This window comes from Echeneis naucrates, chromosome 16, assembly GCF_900963305.1.
Source record: "Echeneis naucrates chromosome 16, fEcheNa1.1, whole genome shotgun sequence".
Taxonomy (NCBI): Eukaryota; Metazoa; Chordata; class Actinopteri; order Carangiformes; family Echeneidae; genus Echeneis; species Echeneis naucrates.
The window spans coordinates 11701104-11721253 of record NC_042526.1 but is presented as its reverse complement, the minus strand read 5'-3'; the positions used below and the strand labels follow the sequence as shown (position 1 = coordinate 11721253).

General features: G+C 41.2%; 1 protein-coding gene across 1 annotated transcript in view; it reads right to left on the bottom strand.

Annotated features, from left to right (window-relative positions):
- The window catches only part of iqsec3b (IQ motif and Sec7 domain ArfGEF 3b), a 32318-nt gene that overhangs the window by 7675 nt on the left and 4493 nt on the right, over positions 1-20150 (bottom strand). Inside the window, exons 2-7 of the mRNA XM_029522482.1 lie at positions 14336-14410; positions 10668-10785; positions 9225-9626; positions 8098-8819; positions 7233-7394; positions 5301-5423 (exon numbers count right to left, since the gene is read on the bottom strand). Coding sequence (XP_029378342.1) covers positions 5301-5423; positions 7233-7394; positions 8098-8819; positions 9225-9626; positions 10668-10785; positions 14336-14410 — 1602 coding nt within the window. The remainder of the gene's footprint in view (positions 1-5300; positions 5424-7232; positions 7395-8097; positions 8820-9224; positions 9627-10667; positions 10786-14335; positions 14411-20150) is intronic.

Sequence of the window (20150 nt, the reverse complement as noted above, 5' to 3'; positions counted from 1 at the left end):
AATGTTTGGGAATCCAGTCATTGTGCCACATTTACCAGACGATAAGACACAGCAACTATCAGCAACACTGAACTCCCACTAATAAATCAAATTATATCCTTACTAAGCTTGCAAAGTACACTAGTAGTCAGGGTTGCTGTATAGTATTAAAATTTGTCTGGCTTCGTCCCAGCATTCATTGTGCAATTAATAAATCATGACAAACCCATAACAATGTTGGAGTTGGAGACTGGAAACTGAAGGACGTAGTGCTGCACTGCTTGATACTGATTTTTTTGCAACCATTCATGGTAGACTCAGTACTAGAAACAACTTTAACATTTTTAAAACTTAATAATGAGCTCAATAACTTTGGTACTGTGCCCATATGCACTCCCAAATTCCAAAATCTACCTTCAGCCTTTCATTTCAAAATCGCTTTGGGAGAAAATCCTGGGATTTTTAGGGGTGCATTTGGGTACGATACAAAACCAGGTTATAATATAAATATAGAGAATCAATCTCTGCCTTTAGAGATCAGTGTAGTCAGTCTGATTAGAAAATGGAAATATTTCCATTCAAGTGCCACTGTTAAATGATCTGTTAAATGAGTAATTGACTCAAAGACTAACTAAATGTGACCTCCATTCAGATATGAGGAGCCAACGCTTAAAAATGAGAGTGACAGGACACAAGGGGCATTTGATAGCACATAATGGTTCTGCCCTCTGTAAAGCAAGGCTGCTTTGGAACCAGAGATGCTGCAATTTGCTTTTGCACGTTGCTGCCCACAGGCTTCAGAGACTCTCCCTTCCGCCCCTCCCTATCTTTCGTACTGTCACTGGCACTTACACAGTGGGCCGTTGCAGTGATGGGAGGCTTTTATCTTTGCACCCAGGCAGGATGCAGACATTGAGAGGGCTGCTCTACTCCAGAGGACTATGTACTTGTCAGGGCAATTGCAAGCAAGAGGCCACATCTAAGACCGGCCCAACCAGAAAGCCTTTTCCCAAGACCCCACACAAGATCTGAGGCCAGCGAACTCACTGGGTATCACTCGCCTAGTTGTGCCTTTGTTTGAGTCAGAATAGATCCTGCTCAGCACAAACACACCTACATATATAATATGCACAGGCACATAGACACACACAAACACAGGGAAGCCTAAATGAGGCGCCTGATCTGCCAACTAAATGTAATTCTGTGGCAATTTCATCAAAGACCAAATGCAAGGCAAGTGCTACCATGGATGTGTGTGTATATATGCAAATGACCATGTGGATGGACTTGTAAACACATATATGGGCATGTTTATACAATGAGAGCGCACACAGTTGAGTGAGCTTAAGTGTGTGTGTGTGTGTGTGTGTGTATTTGTTAGTGCTTCATTCACACATTTTCAAGCAGGATTCTATGTCTCTTTGTCTTATGTAACCAGTTTATTAAAACACGAGCTTCCGATCTCTTATCTTCATATCTGCATATGAAAGTTGCATGCCAGCTGGCACAAATACCACTTCGTATAAAAGAACTACTTACGACAAGAGTAAAACGCGCTTCAAACAAATGACATAACAGCTATTACGTAACAGACATGGCATTGAATGTCTGGTTATCCCCATAGAGCCTGGTTGTTTCTGACCTATACTCACGACTCCAGCTACAGAGGAAGTGGTCTCAGATCACTGATGAATTTGTAATCTGCACCCAGAGGCTCAGTAAGTATGACTGTGTGCAATGTGATTAACTGATGACCGCAGGGATGTTCTGATTGGCCCTCGAGTCGTAGGCAGAGGGGGGAGAAGTATCATGACTGCTCCTTTTCTCTTCTTCTATCACCATATCCTGCTTTGAGCAAGAACAGCCTAGTGATCGTCTATATTTTTGGGGACAAATCCAATGAAACCACCAAAACCAGCTATGGATTGATCCTTCCAAGTGTTCCATATGATCAAAGTCTGATAGAGCCTGTGTATCATTTAAAGCAACCCGATGTTGTCCCGAGGGACATCTTACCTTATTATGAGGAACAATGATAATCCACAGATTTAATGTACTCCCCAACAAATCTACTATTAACTACCAATGCTCACCAAAACTGCAGGACACAGCTGCTAAGGATGTAAAGTAAAAAAAGAGTGAGCGACGTATCAATGACCAACATTTGTTAGTCACCAGTCGGGAGGCTTTGGGGATAATAAAGCTTTGTCCAGATTCCAGTATTTTAACAACTACTAATAAATACTGCTGTCAGGATGAATTTTAATAACTTTGGAAACTCCTTTGACTTTTCATTTATGGTGAACATCTGGTAAAACATGTTTTTGATCAGATTCTATTCATAGAAAATTTTAAAACCATACAAAAAACACTGCAACAGGACACTGTGTCTGGCCTAATCCCAAGTATGCAGGTAATGTGTCCACACACTAGATGTGCAACACTGAATTAAAATAAATCATTTTACAGATGTAACTATAGAGATACATGTAGAAACAAAACCAAAACCAAACCAAAGCAAAAAGGAATCAAGCAAAACAGAAATGTATACAATTATGGGGATAAATCCTCTGCTTCTGTTGTTTGCTTGGTTTTTTTTTTTTTTTTTTTTTTTTTCAAAAAATGGTTGCCAAATTGCATTGGATCCAAGCGCAGACCCTTGGAGAAAGTTCTTAACTGCTCTAGAAATATTGGATAATCTCTTTGATCCAAAGTAGCACAGGGGGCAGAGGGTCTTTCAATCTGTCTCACTAAACCCACACAGTGCGAAAGGTCACCATGTTATGATTGCTTGGAAGGAACTATCAGCTCCTATTGTATTGTGTGTCTGTTTGAACATATCTAATAGTTAGTTGTGTATCCAATTCTAAGTCTGGTCAAACTTTTCCCCAGTGAAGCCTGTATACTATCTTAGATTATACAACCACCTTTACAGAATGATAAATCATTTGGCTCATTTTCTGCCAAATAGCTTGAAGGGTTTGCTCTTTCAAGTGCTCTCATTTGTTTTCAAGTTAATATAAACTCATCAAAATGTACAGATTGAGAAGGTTGTATATCCCACATATAATCAACTTTAAAGCTATTCCAAATTTGAAAATATGTATTACCAGAGATGTCTGGAGATATAAAGAGAAACAGTAAGTATTGGGATATAAAATGCTTGTAGTATTTGTAGATAAAAACTAAATACTAAGACTGTTTATCATATGATAAAACCAGCAGAATGAATGTCAATATAGAGGTCATGTACTCTGAACACAGATACCAAGGGCATCATCTAATAAATTTTTTTTATTGGATTTTAACCGTTGGAGCAGAGAAGGAATGACTGCAGAAAGTAAACGGCCTCCTAAACCAGTCAATTACTTTGATGCAGGGATTTTAGAGCACAAAAGAGCTGGTAAGGAGCTGTTGTATACTCCAAGATTAGCCTTTTAGGAATATTGGCGTTATAAATGTAACCGTCAGTTAGTGTCAGCAGCCCACCCATAAAACATAAAAAGGGGTAACATCTTTTCGTACTGATAATTTTACAAGCAGAAAAAGGATTGACCGAGATTATCAATAGAGCTAGGGAAGAATTTGCCCCGAAATATAGGCAGATCTGAAACAGATAAAAGAGCTTGTGTAATACATTTATTTTGAAGCTCTTATCCCTCCAATCCCTCCAGGCAGAAAGTCAAGCTGTTCCATGTTCTGTATCAGACTGGTTGTAAGGGTCAGGAAATTTATAGTTCATAGTTGTGTGTTATCAGGTTGCCAGATATTTGAACTAATTGTGCTGATTTAAAAGTGGCCTGTTTCAAGGAGGTATGCTGATTGGTGTCAATGGACTTTTGTCACGGATTCAATATTTTTAGTGTCAAAAGGTTCAACTGACAATCTGAGGGCAAATGATCTGCACAAAGTGTTTGTTTTACTGTCTTGACCTCCCAGGAAAATTTTTAATGTCATATAACTAGGGCTAGTGGCTCGTTATCATTGGCATATATTACTTGTTTTCATATTGTGGCAGGCAGACAGGAAATTGTTGGCATATTGTTGAATATTTAAATCATCAGTAGGAACTAAGGTAGAACAAATAAGGGAGGAAAGTACTGAAAATAGAACTAAAAGTGATGGTTTGCACATTTATCTGGGTTTTTTCACTGCAACCGTCGTGTTTTGGAAGAAACCCTAAGTCAGCAAGAAGCTCAGAATCAGCTCAGACAGACATAAGCCACATATTGTGGCTGCAGATAATTTTACAAGCAGCATTTAACAAGGATTATATGTACACCCCAGCACTGAATAATTGCTTTTGTGTAATGAAAATCTTGGTTAATAGGTACAAAGGAGCAGTGAGTCCAGTGATATCTTACTACAAATACTGTTGGTATTCCTAAGGGGAAGGGCAGCACATCAACAGGGGGATATTAATATATACAGCAATGTAACCAATTACTCTGGAACAGAAAACAATGATGGGCATTTTTATTGCTTTCTTAGTCCGGGGGCAATCTTTGGATCCTGCCAGGACATTTCAAGGACAGTTTCAGCCAGGCAATAAGGCACCAATTGCAGATCTTATTTGTCTGGTCAGTACTGTCTGTTTTCGCCTCACAGGAATTCTACTTAAAAGGAAAAATCGCATCATAAAAACTGCATCTGTTGTGGGTCATTAGAAGCAAAACTATGAAGCCCAAGGGAATGTGATCTCTCGGGGGCCTCTGGGTATTTAAAGGAGTTATGCAGACATGATCAAAAATGTTAGTGACTTGACAACACTGACAAAGCAAACTAATTAAAGGTTTAATGAGTAACATACCTGCATATTCATTGGTGATTACAGTTACAGTAAACCATCCGGCACATATTAAGAACCTACAAAGCCTCAAGATTTGGCCAGGAAGTGTAATCAAGGGGAGATTGCCTACATCTCAGCTCTCTGTTGTGATTGGCTGACAATCAAATTAACTTGTCAATGACAAAAAGCTTTAGTTTAATCAGTCTTCTGCAGTGAGTTAGTGGAACCAGTTACCCCATTACTATGCCATTCTGGATATGCTTGCTACCGCACGACTGATAGATGAGATCCAAAATGGCTTTTTTGCTTCTCTCTTGTTGCAAAATATGCGTGTTTCGTTATGTGTCATTGTTTTTCAATTTTCATGGGAAGCCAGAGGCAAAAATTCTATTCATTTTTAAAAGTTCAGATTGCCCTTATCAACTCTGCTCACTCATGTGATGAACTGTTGTTATGTTAAATTTTATTAACAAAGACAAGCCAGGGCCTGTTAGTCAGTGAGGCCTGAGTGTGAGTGATCTTACAGTCTCACCTAAAGGCTTCAATGAGTCTCTCCACTTTCTGGGCTTCACCCTGAACGCGGACGTGTGCCTGGAACTTTCTCAGGGCTTCATCGAGCTCCATGCCAGAGAAATCCATCTCGTCCACAACACAGCTATAAAGAGACAGACAGTGAGGGGAAAAAAGACATGAGAGAGGGGGAGGGAGACAGTGAATTTGGGTTCTGATGTAGTGTGTCACTGTAATGAGAAGGTGACTGTGTGTGTTTGTATATGTGCATGTCCATGTACAACAAACTATGAGTATCCAAGTGCTGATGGCAAATCTTCACCTTACACTCATACTCCCAATACAGAACCACTGACCTGGAAGAAGCACATAAAGGCAACATGTTTGCACATGCACAAGCATGCACTTTGACACTGCGCAAATATCAATGTAGAAGAAAGGGTCTGACAACAGTTTGGAATAAGAGGGATGGAATGAGAGTGATGAGAGGGTGAAATAATGAAATGCACTGAGAGGGGTACATGAAAGGCTGAAGGCAGGTTGCGGCAATGGAAGAAATACACAAAATTGCGAGTGTACATTTACATGCGTGTGTGTCTGTGTGAAAGAAAGACAGGGTGTGTGCGTGTTTTCAGTGCAGTGACCTATTTCTACAGTCTCTGCAACAACCTCAGCAAAAAGCCTCTCTATCCGGGATCTGTCTACACTGGTTGGATGCAAAAAGAATGAGTGTGAAAGCATTAAGTAAATGCTTGTTTTCATGGATGTGTGGCATTTATGCATGCAAGTGCTGCACGTCAGCTTAGTTTTTTTATGTGTGTGTGTGTGTGTGTGTTATTGTGTGTATATGAGTTAGTGGTTCCGACAGAGACAGTTTTCTTTTGGATATTTTACAATTTTAAAATACCTGAAATCATTAAACTCTAGCAAATCTTTCACTGCATCCTTTATTACCTTTCTTAGGTAATAAAAAGTAAAGTGCACCGAAGTAAAGGGCACCATGCAAAACATCCAGGGAGTTGAGCATTATAGTTCATTCATTATTTTGCTTGCTTTATGTTCCTTGATTTAGTCAAAAATTTTTAGAGCAGCTATGTAATTGACCTCAAGGTAGAATGCTGTGTATTTATGCACTCATACTCGGGACGGATGGGAAGACCTTAAGGTACAAATACTAAATGAAAGTCTGGATAGCTATTTCGGTGGTAATTTTATATCTGCTGCTGAGGACCATGTGATGTGGGCAGAAGATCCAAAACAGCCATGTCATGGAATTTGAAGACTGTTATGTCAAATCCAGAGATCCATGTGGGTTAGGAAAATACTGAGTTTCTCATTTCATCACCAAGTAATCAAATCTGCAATTATAAAACATGCTGACATGTCTCTCCTTTGTTAGAGAGACTGCAATCAGTCAGCGCTAATCAGATGTAAATAAATTGATTTTCATCCAGATGCTCTGCAGCTTTTGATTAACTTAAGTACTTGCTAAAGGAATTTTTTACCACCTTTAGAAATTAAAACATGTTCTTAGTAGAGGGGTACTCCAAATAAAGCTCATTTACTTCCCATAGCCTCACATTTTTTATTTTTGTGTATTGGGGGTTCTTGTAGTTTGCATAATTTCTTGGTACTTGACCACTGAGAGCTGCAAGAGAAACCCATTGATTCCTTCTAATCTATAAATAAATATAAAATGACTTATTAACATAAATGAATCTATCAGTCTAAAACTAAACAAAATAATCTGCATTATAAGAAACTGATATCTATTACGTTATTTCTAAAAACTACACCATAATTTCCACAAGAACTGTATCAACTACATCCACCTTGAGTTAAGATTGTCCTGTAAATCATAATTAGACCTCTAAAGAGGTTAAAATAAGAAAAATTGAATTATTAGAGGCCTTGTCTTTAGTAAAAATTTTAATAAATGCAAATAATTACTCACTCAAGCACATCACGGTTGAATTGCAGCTTGCTGTTCCCCAAAAACTCTCCAATCATCTGTCGGCTCAGGCCCTTCCTCTGCAGCAGAAAGTGAGCCACCCCGATGGCCGTGTCCGGGACAAAACCACGGGTAATCAGGAAGTGGATGCCTCTTTCTGGGTTCCTGCCCGCAGATAGCCAACAGCAAAAAGCAGAGATTTAGTCAACACCGTGTGTGTGATGTTTTTTGCGCATTCAAGTGGATAGGTGAGTAAGCCGTTGTGAGAGAGACAAATGTGCAACATTGTAATATAGAGGGAGTGTGTCTGTGTCCGTGTGTGTGTGTGTGTGTGTGTGTGTGTGTGGGTAAAAAGAGTAGTGCAAGGAGAAAGACAGAAAGGAAGAGTGCGTTCATGCATAAAACCTCTCTGGGCTCCGGGATCAGACCCACTGTCACTGATGCATAAGAGTTCATTTACTTTAATTTGTCTTAACTAATAATAAGTGCAGGATAACTGTGGACTCTATTTATAGGTGCTGAGAGGCTCTCACATTGTTCATGACTTCCTTGACTGCCTCTACTCTTCAACTGCATTTTTTTCTTCCTTTCTATCCCTCAAATTCTTTCTTCATCACTTCATCACTCGGCTCTTTTTAATCACAGGCATCACAGGATGGCACTGAAAAGGCAGCTCCTCCCAACAATCACAAACGCTAATGAGCAGCTGCTTAGAGCAGTTTGCCGGGCTGTTGGAGATTTGTTAGACGCAAACAATAATAAGCGTACTTTGAACTCTGTGCCAGAGGGTGCTGAAATATTTTTGCAGTTTTCTGAGAGAGGAGAATGCGCTTGTGTTTGCATGTGCGTGCGCTGTCAGGCCACTCACACATTGAAGAGGTTGAGTCCTATACGATAGAGGCGTTTGCGGTGTGTGTCTGTGGACAGCGTTGGTGAGCGGCATGAGGCTGGATCCTGGCAGTGGTCCCTGGGCACAGAGACAACCAGGGCCTGCAGGCCCTCAGGGCTCGGCCCCCCAGGGATCTGATGAGGATGAGTGTAGTGGTACTGCTGGTACTGGGTGTAGATCTGAGCAGGCTGCTGGTTTGACTGGGTTGAGGTGGAGATGGTGTTGGAAGCAGAGGTAGATGTGGAAGTTGACCCCAGTCTGTCTGAGCTGCTCTCCCTCTCTATCCCTCCTCCTCCAGAAGCTGGAACCGTCGAGCCTCTCCTCGATCCTGGATCAACCATTTCCAGCTCCTCACTAGGAGGAGGGGCGGGAAACTCTGGCTCCTCTGATGAGAGGCCATCTCCCCCTCCCAGCCCAGTCACAGAGGTCTTCCTACTGCCTGGCTCTCCCCCTCCTGTGTTGCCCAGAGAAGTGGTAGTTGTGGTGGTAGCAGAAGAAATGGTGTAGGAGCTATTGCTGTCAATGTGCACAGTAACATCCCTGAAGGCCATGAGCAGTGAGCTGGCACTACGAGGCAAACAAGCGCTCTCAGCTGCTGCGCGAAGTGCCCCAGGGTCCATCAGTAGCCCCTTCCCTTCTCCAGCCTCTGATATGCTCCAACCACGAAGGGCCTCATCTATCGACTGGGCCAAAGAGTGCAGCTGCAAGTAAGGGAGAAAAAAAAAAAGTTTTGAAAACAATTCAAGGAGTTTGTTTCAGGACTGGAAACCTTTGCCAACAGGGTTGCTAATTAGGGACAAGTGGATCTAGATAAACATTGATGGTGGCTGGCTACTGAGCAGACGCTGGTATTTAAATCAATCTCATCAAGCCAGGGGGCAGGCCATGTAGTTTGGCAGTCAGTCTGCTGCATATCCACCTATTGTGTGACAGTAGGATTGAACAAATGTTGTCACCAAAGTTATTGCAATTCATCCATTCACATATTTCAATGTCGAAGTAGGTGCCAAAGAGAAGGTTGAATGACTAAAAGCAACAGTGTATAAAATGAAACCTGATTTTGTGCAAAGCTTATAGGACGTGTAACATGAAATGAAAATACTCACTTGTTCAGAGAAACAGTCCTCTAGCTGTGTGAGTGTGGGTCCTGGGGTTTGAGGTGGGGCTGTCGCTGGGGCCGAAGAAGGAGCAGGTGCAGAGGCAGACGCAGGAGATGGGGGCAGAGAGGTGGAGCGGCACGGGGGAGGAGGGGGAGTTTTGGAGCGCAGAGGTATCTGCCCTCCTCCTGGATGCAGACTGTAACTGTGTCTCTGGGCTGCGTTTCGGTTTTGGCCTGAAGGGCTGGGATGGCGCAGAGAGATGCGACGAGGCAACTTGCTCTCTGACAGTGAGTTGCGGATCTTCTGGAAGTTTTTGCTGAGCTGATACTGACGGAAAGCTGTCTGGATACGACGGGCCGCTCGCCTCGCAATGAGATGGCCTCCATACTTCTGCTCCAACTCTTCTATCTGGAGAGAGGACGAGAGTGAGGGGGAGTAAGTTTAAGTATCAAGTATGTTTAAAGCCTCTGAAAATGACAGAAGACACTGTAAGAGTGATATTTCGCAGCACAGAGCAGCAAGCTAGAAAAAATATTTTTCATCCACCAGAGGCAAACATCGTGTTGCTATTTTGCACCCATGTCCAGAAAAAGATCGAAAAAAATAATTTCAGCATTGCCTCAGAAATTCACATTCACACCTTCCTTAGAAGTATCGCTCTTATTTATTGGTTCACTCTTTTAAAACCAGTGCTGGCTTATGGAAGCAGAGTGAAAGTAAACATCATCTATCATTTAACTGCTAATACTGGCTGAAGAGCCACGGGTAGGACGATGGACAAAGGTGCTGTTCAGCAAACGAATAGAAAAGTAAACACAGGCACAAGCCTCTTTCTGTTACGTTTGTTGGCAAAACAGCTCAGCCCAAAATTTCAGTATCCTCCAGAATTTCCTCCTACATTTTCAGCAAGAGGGAGATAAAAAGGAGGGGGGACTGGGAGTTGAAGGAAGACGAGACAGAGAGGGAGAAAAAGAGGACAGCCACACGTGCCGAGGCATGTCTGCAAATGTAAGCATGTGGATGTACAGTGTACATACAAATACACACATCATTCATATTCATATGCATGCATGTATATATGTGACTATATATATGTGTGTGTGGATGTATACACACATCCAGTTACTGCAGGCCCTTCAGCGGTTTGCTATGAGAAATAAAGAAATCTCCAGATGCCAGAAGCATTTATTAGCTGTTACCATGACAACCTAGCATCTTTCCTGTTCATGTGGCGCTGACAGTGGAGTCACTGGTGCTCTTTTTCATGTCAGCAGAGACAGAAATAGATCTGAATGGGATTTTTTTTTTTCTTTTTCTCTGTCACATAAGACAATATGTCAAATGATCGTCCTTCATACATTGGATCAAACTAGCACAGGTGGAGGAGTCAGCATTCACTCCAACCCAAAAATATCCCTGTGGGCCTATACACCTTTGACTAATACATACCTGTTTGTTTTTGTTCTCCAGGGTGATCTCATACTCACTGGGTCCCTCCCTCTTAGTCCCCTCCACTTCCTGTCCACCACCAGAGGATGTTCCATCCTCCAGGCTCAGTATCTGTCCACTGCCGGATAAGAATGAGAACATCAAGCTCAGTCTTCCACTCTGACCTCCACAACTCTGCTGTTATCGCAGTGGCGGGTCATCAACTATGCGGAGTGTGAGGAAATGGTGGGCGCTTGGGACAACGATGACAAAGTTTATGTGTCCAATCCTACTGGGCCAGGTTTGTGACTCCATGGCAGGTTGCAGAAGTGAAACTCGAGATATGTGACCAGATTGAAAGTTCGAAACAAGAATATTTTACATTTAACTCACAATTCATCTAAGTTGAGAAGCAAAACAATGAATCGTTAGCATTTTCCATCAATTTCTAAATGATTAATCCATTCTATTCTTAGAACTGTTTATTAATTTTCTGTTAATCAGCTGATCCATCAGATACCCTTTTTTGATGAAAAGCAATACTTTCATCTGTCATTAAGTCAATAAGTTGTGTGCAGTTCAATCAAGAGTGATTATTGTGTTGCATATTAAAACTTACAGGCATGCAGTTGGAAAAATAAATAGCTTCAGACTGTGGAAAGTCTGACAAATGGTCAGTGTGCAACTTTATCATTCTTCTTGCAACAATTTGGAACTCGACCCGAGGCTGGCAACCACTGATCTAATATATTTATCAATTAATAGTCTCAGCCGCACTTTCTAGTGGGAACTCTATGTGATTATCTTAAACTTTTTAACATTTTGCTGCTCTCAGACAGTTGTTGTGTTGCGTAAGTATAATTTAAACACATCTATCAAAGGAAAACATGATGAAACTTTGAACAAAAAGCTGTGTGCATGCTATGGGAGCAGCCTGGGCTCATAATGGAGGATTTGTGAAGTGATGTGTTGATATCAAATAGGCCTTTGTAGAGCATATTCAGTTTCATCACATGGAAACAGCATGTGCTATATATAGAGTATATATCCACAAACACACTCATCACATAACAATCTGCTTCCAGACTGAGCCAATTAGTAAACTCTATAGACCCTGTCAGTCTGATCCTGTGGAAAATGGACAATCCATTGAAATTGATGGATGGATGGTGGAAAGTATGCATTAGTCTTGGAGACTTGGAGTTGAAAGAAAGTCAATTCTAAGTCGAGTCTGTACTTTATGGTCATTTGGCACAATAGCCATCTCCCACCATTTGTTTTGCAGTATGAAGTCAGTGCTGATTATTTTATTTTTATTTTTTTCCTAATATCGTAAATCATGTGTTCCCATTTTAACATTACAGTAGTAACAATTTTTAAGAAAAATATATCTGGGTGATCTTGTTTTTTTATCAGTTCAACTCAAAAAGGAATAACCAAAACTGAATCTGACTCAGAAGTCTGTGTCCCAGCACTCACTGTTCCATCAGCCTCTTGTAATCACAGGTATTTTCCACAAATGGAGCAAAGCCATTTTACATTTTAGCTTTCTGTAAAGCCATGTAAAGTTTACTACTGCAATGACACAGCAGAAACTGTACATTCAAATTTTGGTAAAACATGTGCTTTCTCTATCATTGCCACATTGTAAAAACATAAAAGCGTCAGTGTGTCTGGAACGAGAGGACCCACTCACATTCAGTACCATTTATTTCTGGTCCATTCTGCTTGCAGACTGCTTTGATATACAATATAGGGGTATAGCGGTATGCTAGTACCCCAAATGGTTTTATATTGGTGAACAATTATTAGTGTGTATGTGCATGATGTTGTGTGCTTGCACAATCTCTCCTCCATCCAGATAGTGCTTACTTCAATAATTTTTTACACGAAAGGGACTATACAATACAGAACTGGGGAGTATAAAAAGCCTGCTCGTGATTAAATAATGAGTACACCACTTAAGTTCCTCTTTGTTTCCTTTGACTGCTGTGAAAGCAGCTATTGTTCATCTCCAGCCAGGAATGAGAGAGACGGCCACAGAAGATTGGTAGTAAATGAGATAAAGTTGGAGAATATAGAGACAGAAAAGAGAGTTGGCTTGATGAAAGGCTGACATAAAACTGAGAGTAAACTGGAAATGTTGTTAGTGTGTGCATGCTGGAGGCTGTCGCTATCAGAAACTCTATTAAAACACTGCCATGCCCCAGTGTTGCATCAGAATACATTAGAGTACATTAAAATACATTAGAGGATTTAAAAGCGAAAGTTGAGGTATTAATGCATCTGGACAGAAAAAGCCTCTATAATGATAAGAGTGCTATACGTCCCCCCGCCCCTCCTCTCTCCCTAATACACCCTCATAAACACACATTCTCACTCTGCATGAGCGTGTGACATCACTGCAACAGAGAAATTAACATCTGTCAAATCGCATCTTTCAAACTGCATATTTCAAGGGCTCATGGAGACCGATGGCACTGTACAGCCAGGGCAAAACCTCCACACACAAAGACTGAGTAGAGGAAGGAAAAAGCACGGCAGGTTATAGACCGGAGGCGGCTCTGATGACATCTCAGGGGAGATTTAATTCAGCAGATGACGGTTAGTGTGAAGAGGTGGTGCAGGTTTGGCTCCACCGGGCATGCACAACTTTATATGATGATAATAATGAGCTACGGTGTTACATGGCTCCTCTACAGCTCATCATCTCAGCAGGCTGTCCACTGCCGCTGTGCTATTAGCCCATCCAATCAGCGCTATGTGGGTGTAGGAGTTAAGTCATCAGATCAGAGGAAAGGGAGAGATTCCAGACAGACAGATGGTGATATTAATAAAAACAGAATGAGGGAGAGACTTGATGGGAAGGAGTGAGATAGAAATAATTGAAGAATGATGATTTAAAAAGACAAAGTCTTCCAACAGACAGATAAATAATGAGTAGAGATGCATACAGAAATAAACAGTGCCGGATTGAAGGATATTACAGCAGATATACAGACTTAAAAGGTAGACATGCTTGCAAACAACTGGATTTAGAAATAGTACAGAAGATTAAAAGATGGGACAAATTCTGGGGGAGGGAGATATAATTATTGAGAAACATGACAAAATAAGCTCTTCAAAGTTGATTACAGAGTCCTTCTCATTTGAACATGCTAAACAAAAATGTCATGCATTGACATGCTGCCATGTACAGGCACACAATGTGAACAAACCTACACAACAGCCCTTGCCTACATGCAAACAGATGCCATAAGTGACCACAGTCAATTTTCAACATCAACACTTCTGTTCCCTGGTTTCTATTGGCAGTAGGAGCTCTTGCCTCATTGCTTGGTTGCCATGGGCCGTTTTATAGTGGCAATATCTGTTCATGCAGCCCCGCCTCTCCTTTATTGCTGTCACTATATATACACGAGTTACCCTTAGGGCTTTTGCAGAGCTATAGCTTTGTTACGGAGAATTTAACGCTTGCTGTAACTCCAGCCTCCACTCATCCATAAACACTCTCTGAATTTGCACTCTGCTGTACACACACAAACAAGTATGATTAATGATGTCAGTTAGATGACACACATGTACAAAGAGCATGGGTAGATAGAGACACAGAAAGTTTTCAGTGGCTGAAGGAGCACAGTCCAAAAGCTTGTGAAGGTGTCTGTGATTGGTTGTTGAATGTGTCTTACCCAGATGAGCCAGTGGTGTCGGCCTCTGGATGCTCCGGGGCGGGGCAACAGAACTGATGCAGCACAGTCTCGCTCCTGTAGGAAGGCAGACAACAGATGAGGAGAGGTAAGCAAACGGGGAAGGAAAGATGAGGGGCAGACAGAATCAGAAGGACAGCGTGTCATTCAATTATTACTGGCTGCCGTTAGTTGTTTGCCTTGTTTTTCCATATTCCTCCCAATGCTCATTGTTAGTCCAACATCCCAAAAGATCCTGATGATCCCACTTCAGCTCTTTTTGGATTATTTCTACGAATTCTTTTTGCAATTTGGCACTGATCCCGGGGTAAATACCCTATGTAGGTCAATTCAAAGCTGAGAAAGCTTAGGATGAGTGCGAATATTTACATGTTTGTGTGTCTGGAAGTGCTTGTTTATGCCTGCCTCCCTTCACTCCAGGAGACCAGTGGTGATTTAGCAGAATTCCCCAAACTCAGTCTGGGCAGATGGTTACTCCCTCTCCGTTTACTCCTTCTCCTCATCTCTCTCATGTGTTTTGCATTCACATTCATATTTTAGACATTTTGATGATATGCCAATGTAATGCAACTATGAGTGGAGAGAACAAAAAAGGCCAAATCTGACGAGACTTTGACCTTTTGAATATGGACATTCTCCACTACCAGTGATATATTTTAACATGATCTTTGGTGTCAGTGTCCTACAACTAAATATTTTGGGGGCATGGCTCTGACATTAGGTCACATTATGCATTTCTACAATGAGCCGGAAGCAGTCAGTTGACAGTGAATTTCTTGGCTTGACTACAATAAGTTCTCTGACCCGAGAACAGCATATTGCTCGTAACACAGACACACAGTGACAGGAATTCAAAATCAGCGCATGACACAGAGTGACAGTCCGAGCTATAAAAAGACACTTTTTACAGTAACTTCCACGGACTTAAAGATTTTTTATTCAAATACCTCTTCACCCTTTTGATGATTAATACTCCTCCATCTGTCATAACACCAACCCCTCCACTGACAAAACACACAGGCAAACACGTAGATGACAGCCTCAGTGTTGACGCACAGTGTCTGCAGCCTCTTTTAAATTGATTCTTTCACACTTTTCTTTTGATTTTTTTTTTTTTTTGCAGTAATTCTCTTTGTTGGCAATCAATTGCTCTCAATTCACAACTCATTGAGAAAAAAAATTGTCAAAATCATTTCTTTTGGTGTACTCCTCAAAAAAAACATTAAATGGATGTATCATAAAACCAAAATGGATTCCCTTCAAGCATGCTTGTCAAAGTAGAGAGTCTCAAAAGACACATACAAAATGTATAATGGGCATTAGACAACTATGAGTATTGTGTTTTCCTGTGGCAGTTACATACAGGTTAATTCACATAATCACACTCAAGTATGAGATTTCTGTTTCATTTTGATTATTTTCCATCAGAAGAAAACTCATTTATTATTTAAAAACCCATTTCAGAGTTGAGGCCTATCTCATTTCTCCCTTAAAGCTGCATTTCCATACATGCAAGCTAAAATCTGTGCGGTACAAATACGTAGTAGTTCACCTTTTTTGTTGTGTTGAAAGGCACAGAGTCAAATAAAACCCAAATACATGGCTGGTTTGTGTGCAGGTGAACAGGAGGATGAAATAAAAACTCTAAAATTGAAAGTCCATTTTAATTGTTGTTTCCCTAGAAGATACATTATTGGAAGTATTCAGTTTTTAAATATATTTTCATACGCATTCATACTTTCAGCTAGATACTCCATCCAAAACTAAAATGTTCAGAAAGCTGTCAACATTTTTTGTTGTACTGTTGTTTTTTGTTGTATGCCATTCATACTTTTTATGCAGTGACAGTTTCATGAGTGTGTACAGACCTTCACAGATTTTTACATTTGTGTGTATGTGGCAGCTTGTTCACAGATAGAGTGAGTAACATCACACCCATAGTGGGACGAAGCTGGTGAACTGGTCTAATAATTTTCTGTGTATCATCCACAATTTTCACTCACCACACATTGCGTTTTTTCACAACGTGGGCAAATTTCACGACGTGTCTCCCAAAACAGACTAACAGAAGTTGAACTATGAGTCTCTGAGTGACAGAAGTACTATCCAATCGCCTGATTCAATCCAACATTAAAGATCTGTTACCTGGAGACCAAAGAGAATCTGTCACCTGAAGGCTCCTTTCCCTAAATGTCCCTAAATTTTCTCAACATGTCACATGTCATGTATGTTCATGTCAAGGGAACATCCAACTCAGCACTTCTTCCTCTCACGTGCAGACCTGACAACAGCCATAATTCAAATAAATATATTAATAATAAATATTAATATAATAAATATATATCTCTCACCGCACTCAAGAATACTTTTAAGACCTGTCCCTATCAGTCCAACTTTTCCCATCCCTGTCGTCATGTTCCGTCTTTCCTGGACATATCTTCTACAATTAATAATAACAGGCTCTATTTTTTCAGCTTGTTGACAGATATGACACACACCAGTTGGATGTTTTCCAGCGATATAAAGTGTCCCGTTTAGATTACTTTATAGTGTGTACAACAGGTAGCTCCGACCCAGAAATTTGACTGGACAAGAGACATGAGTGCTGATATAGAGTACAACAGCACTGGGACTGCTTCCAGACATTATCACCCCGCTGTGCAGGCGTCCTAATAACCACAGGTGAGATGCTTTATATCAACAGACACAATCTACGATGTCAACTTTGATTCACAATAATAAATCATATTAAAATAGATATCTAAACAAAACCTTGTTCCACAGGTCTGAAAGCTCTAAAAAGTTACTAGCCGGAAACGATGGAGCAACGTGACGTCTGATCGAGCAGTTAACTCATCGGAAACACGCCTCGTGTCACTTATTTCAGCGGTTGCACAGTAAAGGGCAACATTCAGATAAATGTAAATGACACAAAGTAGCAAGCTTGTGTGTGGGAAATGTTTACGTATTGCCTGCCTGGCAACAGCTGTGTCTCCATCCCTGTTGCTTCGCTATTTGTGTAGGCGGAACCAAATAAACGATTAACAAACAAATCACAATCTAGTGTCGCTTCTTACTGTTAGCTAATAAAAATGCGCTTGTACACCGTTTGTATAAACGCAATATCACACTCGAGGTCGTGCTGTTGTGGTTGTCTGCGGCCTCGTGCCGACAACCCAATCACACCAGTGCTGACATTCAGCACAACAGCCATCGGTATCGCATTGAATCTTAAAAGTGTGGTTTCGGCCCATCGCTATTTAATATATATTATTTGTGGCACATGAACTATTGTGCAACAACAGCTGGTTAATTTCCACGCAGCCCCACTTTGGGGGATCAGGAAAGAGACGTGAAAATGCAGATTGAATTTCTCCTTTTTTGCTTCCTATCCAGCAGGAATCAGTCACATAACATTTATTCTGTGGACACAAAACAGAGTCACGGTCTCTGGTGGTTGTGCTGTGTGTTACCTCGTGTTGATGAATAGACAGTAAACTGTTCTCAAACTTAGCTAAGAATTCAGCCTCTTTTCTCTTTCCCTGAACTGTTCAGATGAGTCTGTTGCTCATCGATTAGCGATCTCCTCTGGCTCTCTGTCTCCACTCTTCTCTTCTCCTCTCCATGTCTAGTTCCTCCTCGGCCTCCGTTTATGATAGTGCTTTTGTCATAGATGCAGAAATGGAGGCGTGAATTAGAGTCGCGGCTCTGCACTTTAGCTAGCCCAGCCTATGCTGGTGTAGCTAGCCGCCCCCCAGCGGTCGGTGCGGGCCGAACTAGCGCAGCTTCTACGGCAGCCGAGAGAGTCTGCGGCAGGGATCTGGTCAGGGCGGCTGGTGACCATAGCTGAGGCCAGCAGCAGGTTGTCCCCTGAAAAGCCGGCTCTAGTGATCGGTGATTCTAGTCTGAGGAACGTGAAGTTTGCGACACCGGCGGCCATTCGTGAGGTGTCGTTCGGGATTCGTTCTTTTTACCTAGTCTGCGCATGCGCGTCACAGGCTCAGATTCGTTCGTGAACGGGTCTTTCTGCCGCAGGTTCTCTGTGTATGAATGGCTGATTCGTTCACGACTCATAAAACAGTTCCTTCGGGTCTGAGTCTCTCGTTCTCTTGTCACATGACCGGGGCGCATTCTCAGTGTAGGCTCCAGTGAGTCGTTCACGACTCATAACTACGGGTCTTCGGGTCTTCTATTCACGTGGTTACAGCAGTAACATGACCAATGTTATTACTATTACTTGTTATTACTGGTGAGGAGAGCTATCTGACGTTAGCACGAAAGTTAACGTTAGCTATGTAGCTATGGGATGGATGTTTAATTTGCCTTTCAGTTGGAATGAATTCGTACACTACAGGTCTTCAGTGACCGGGTAGGCTAAAGTGAACGTCCATCATAATGATAGGCGGAGCGCTCTCCTACCAGCAAATGAAGTAATCAGTCCTTTCAGCTTCAGTAGGCTATGGCCCAAAAGGGTGCTCAGTAGTTTAACAAAAGCTAACTTGTGTATGAAATGCCAAGTGAAGCAAATTCAGTCATTACGCGAATGACAGCTACAGCGCCACAATGGTTCAAATGAACGAAATGAACAAATGGCTTGAAAAAAGATTTGTTTATTTTACTGTACAAGATTAAAACACCTGAGTCAGTAAAACGATCCGAACCTCCCATCACTAATCTGAACAAAGTGAATGAAAACAGGATTGTACAAACAAAGTGAAAACATCATGCATTCAGTGAGTGTATAAAATGCATTAATTCTTTGCTTTGTCTGTTTTTATCAGAATCTCTGCGTCATTCAAAGATAAATCAAAGCAAGATTGTGTTTGTGTTGCTGAAACAGTTGTTCACAAATTTCTCTGGCAGAGTCAATAATGCTGACACTAACTCAATACTTGCTCAAAAGGGATTACTTCATTTTGCATTTCGTTATCTCATCATCACATAGATCGTGGAAAAGGAAATGATCCTGTCATAATTGTAAGGAATCAGGGGTGTTTTAAATGGTAAATTTAATCTGCAACCTTGCATCAATGTAAAGCCTGACGTTGCTTCTGAGGTTTTGCATAATCCTGTATATGGGTGGTACTGTCATGAATGAATGAATGAATCACGGGACAAGTGTGCCTACTGCTTTTTTAAGATTGCTCACTCAGGTGAAAGATCTTTCATGTACACAGTCAGTATGCAGTGATGTTAGCAGCAAACAAGGACATCCTTGACTATTTGAAATCCATCATGCTAAAATGTCCCGATAGTAGGAATAGGTTCCCAATTTTGAGTTCACCATGAGGGAAATGTGGCAAACAACCCTCAATGAGCCTCAAAGACCGTCTTCTGTATATGTTGGCTTTGCAGTGCATTCTGGCAGTTTTACTACCTGCCTAATAGAGCTTCATCAGTATTTTAGAAAGCTACTCAGAACTCAATTTATCAATCTATCATAAATCCTGAAGCTGCATTAAGGTTGAAATAGCCTAAATATTGCATATCACAGTGGATTTTTGTGTCACTTTTTCCGTGTCAGTCCAGAACCCAGTGGTCTTGTATCTTCTGTGAATTGTGTATGAGACTATCAGACTGTTGTCTCTTAACAGGTCATCGCTTACACATTTGAAATTCTTTAAATCTTTAAAGTCCATTGAGCTATAATGTTGTGAAACACACATTTTTTTACACAGATGATTTTCTGCCTTGCGTGAGAGGACTGACAAATTCTCTTTTCATTTTCATTCTTAAACATAGTTATGTAATGTAAATGTAAACTAATTGAATGGGGGCACTGCTTGCTTAATGTATC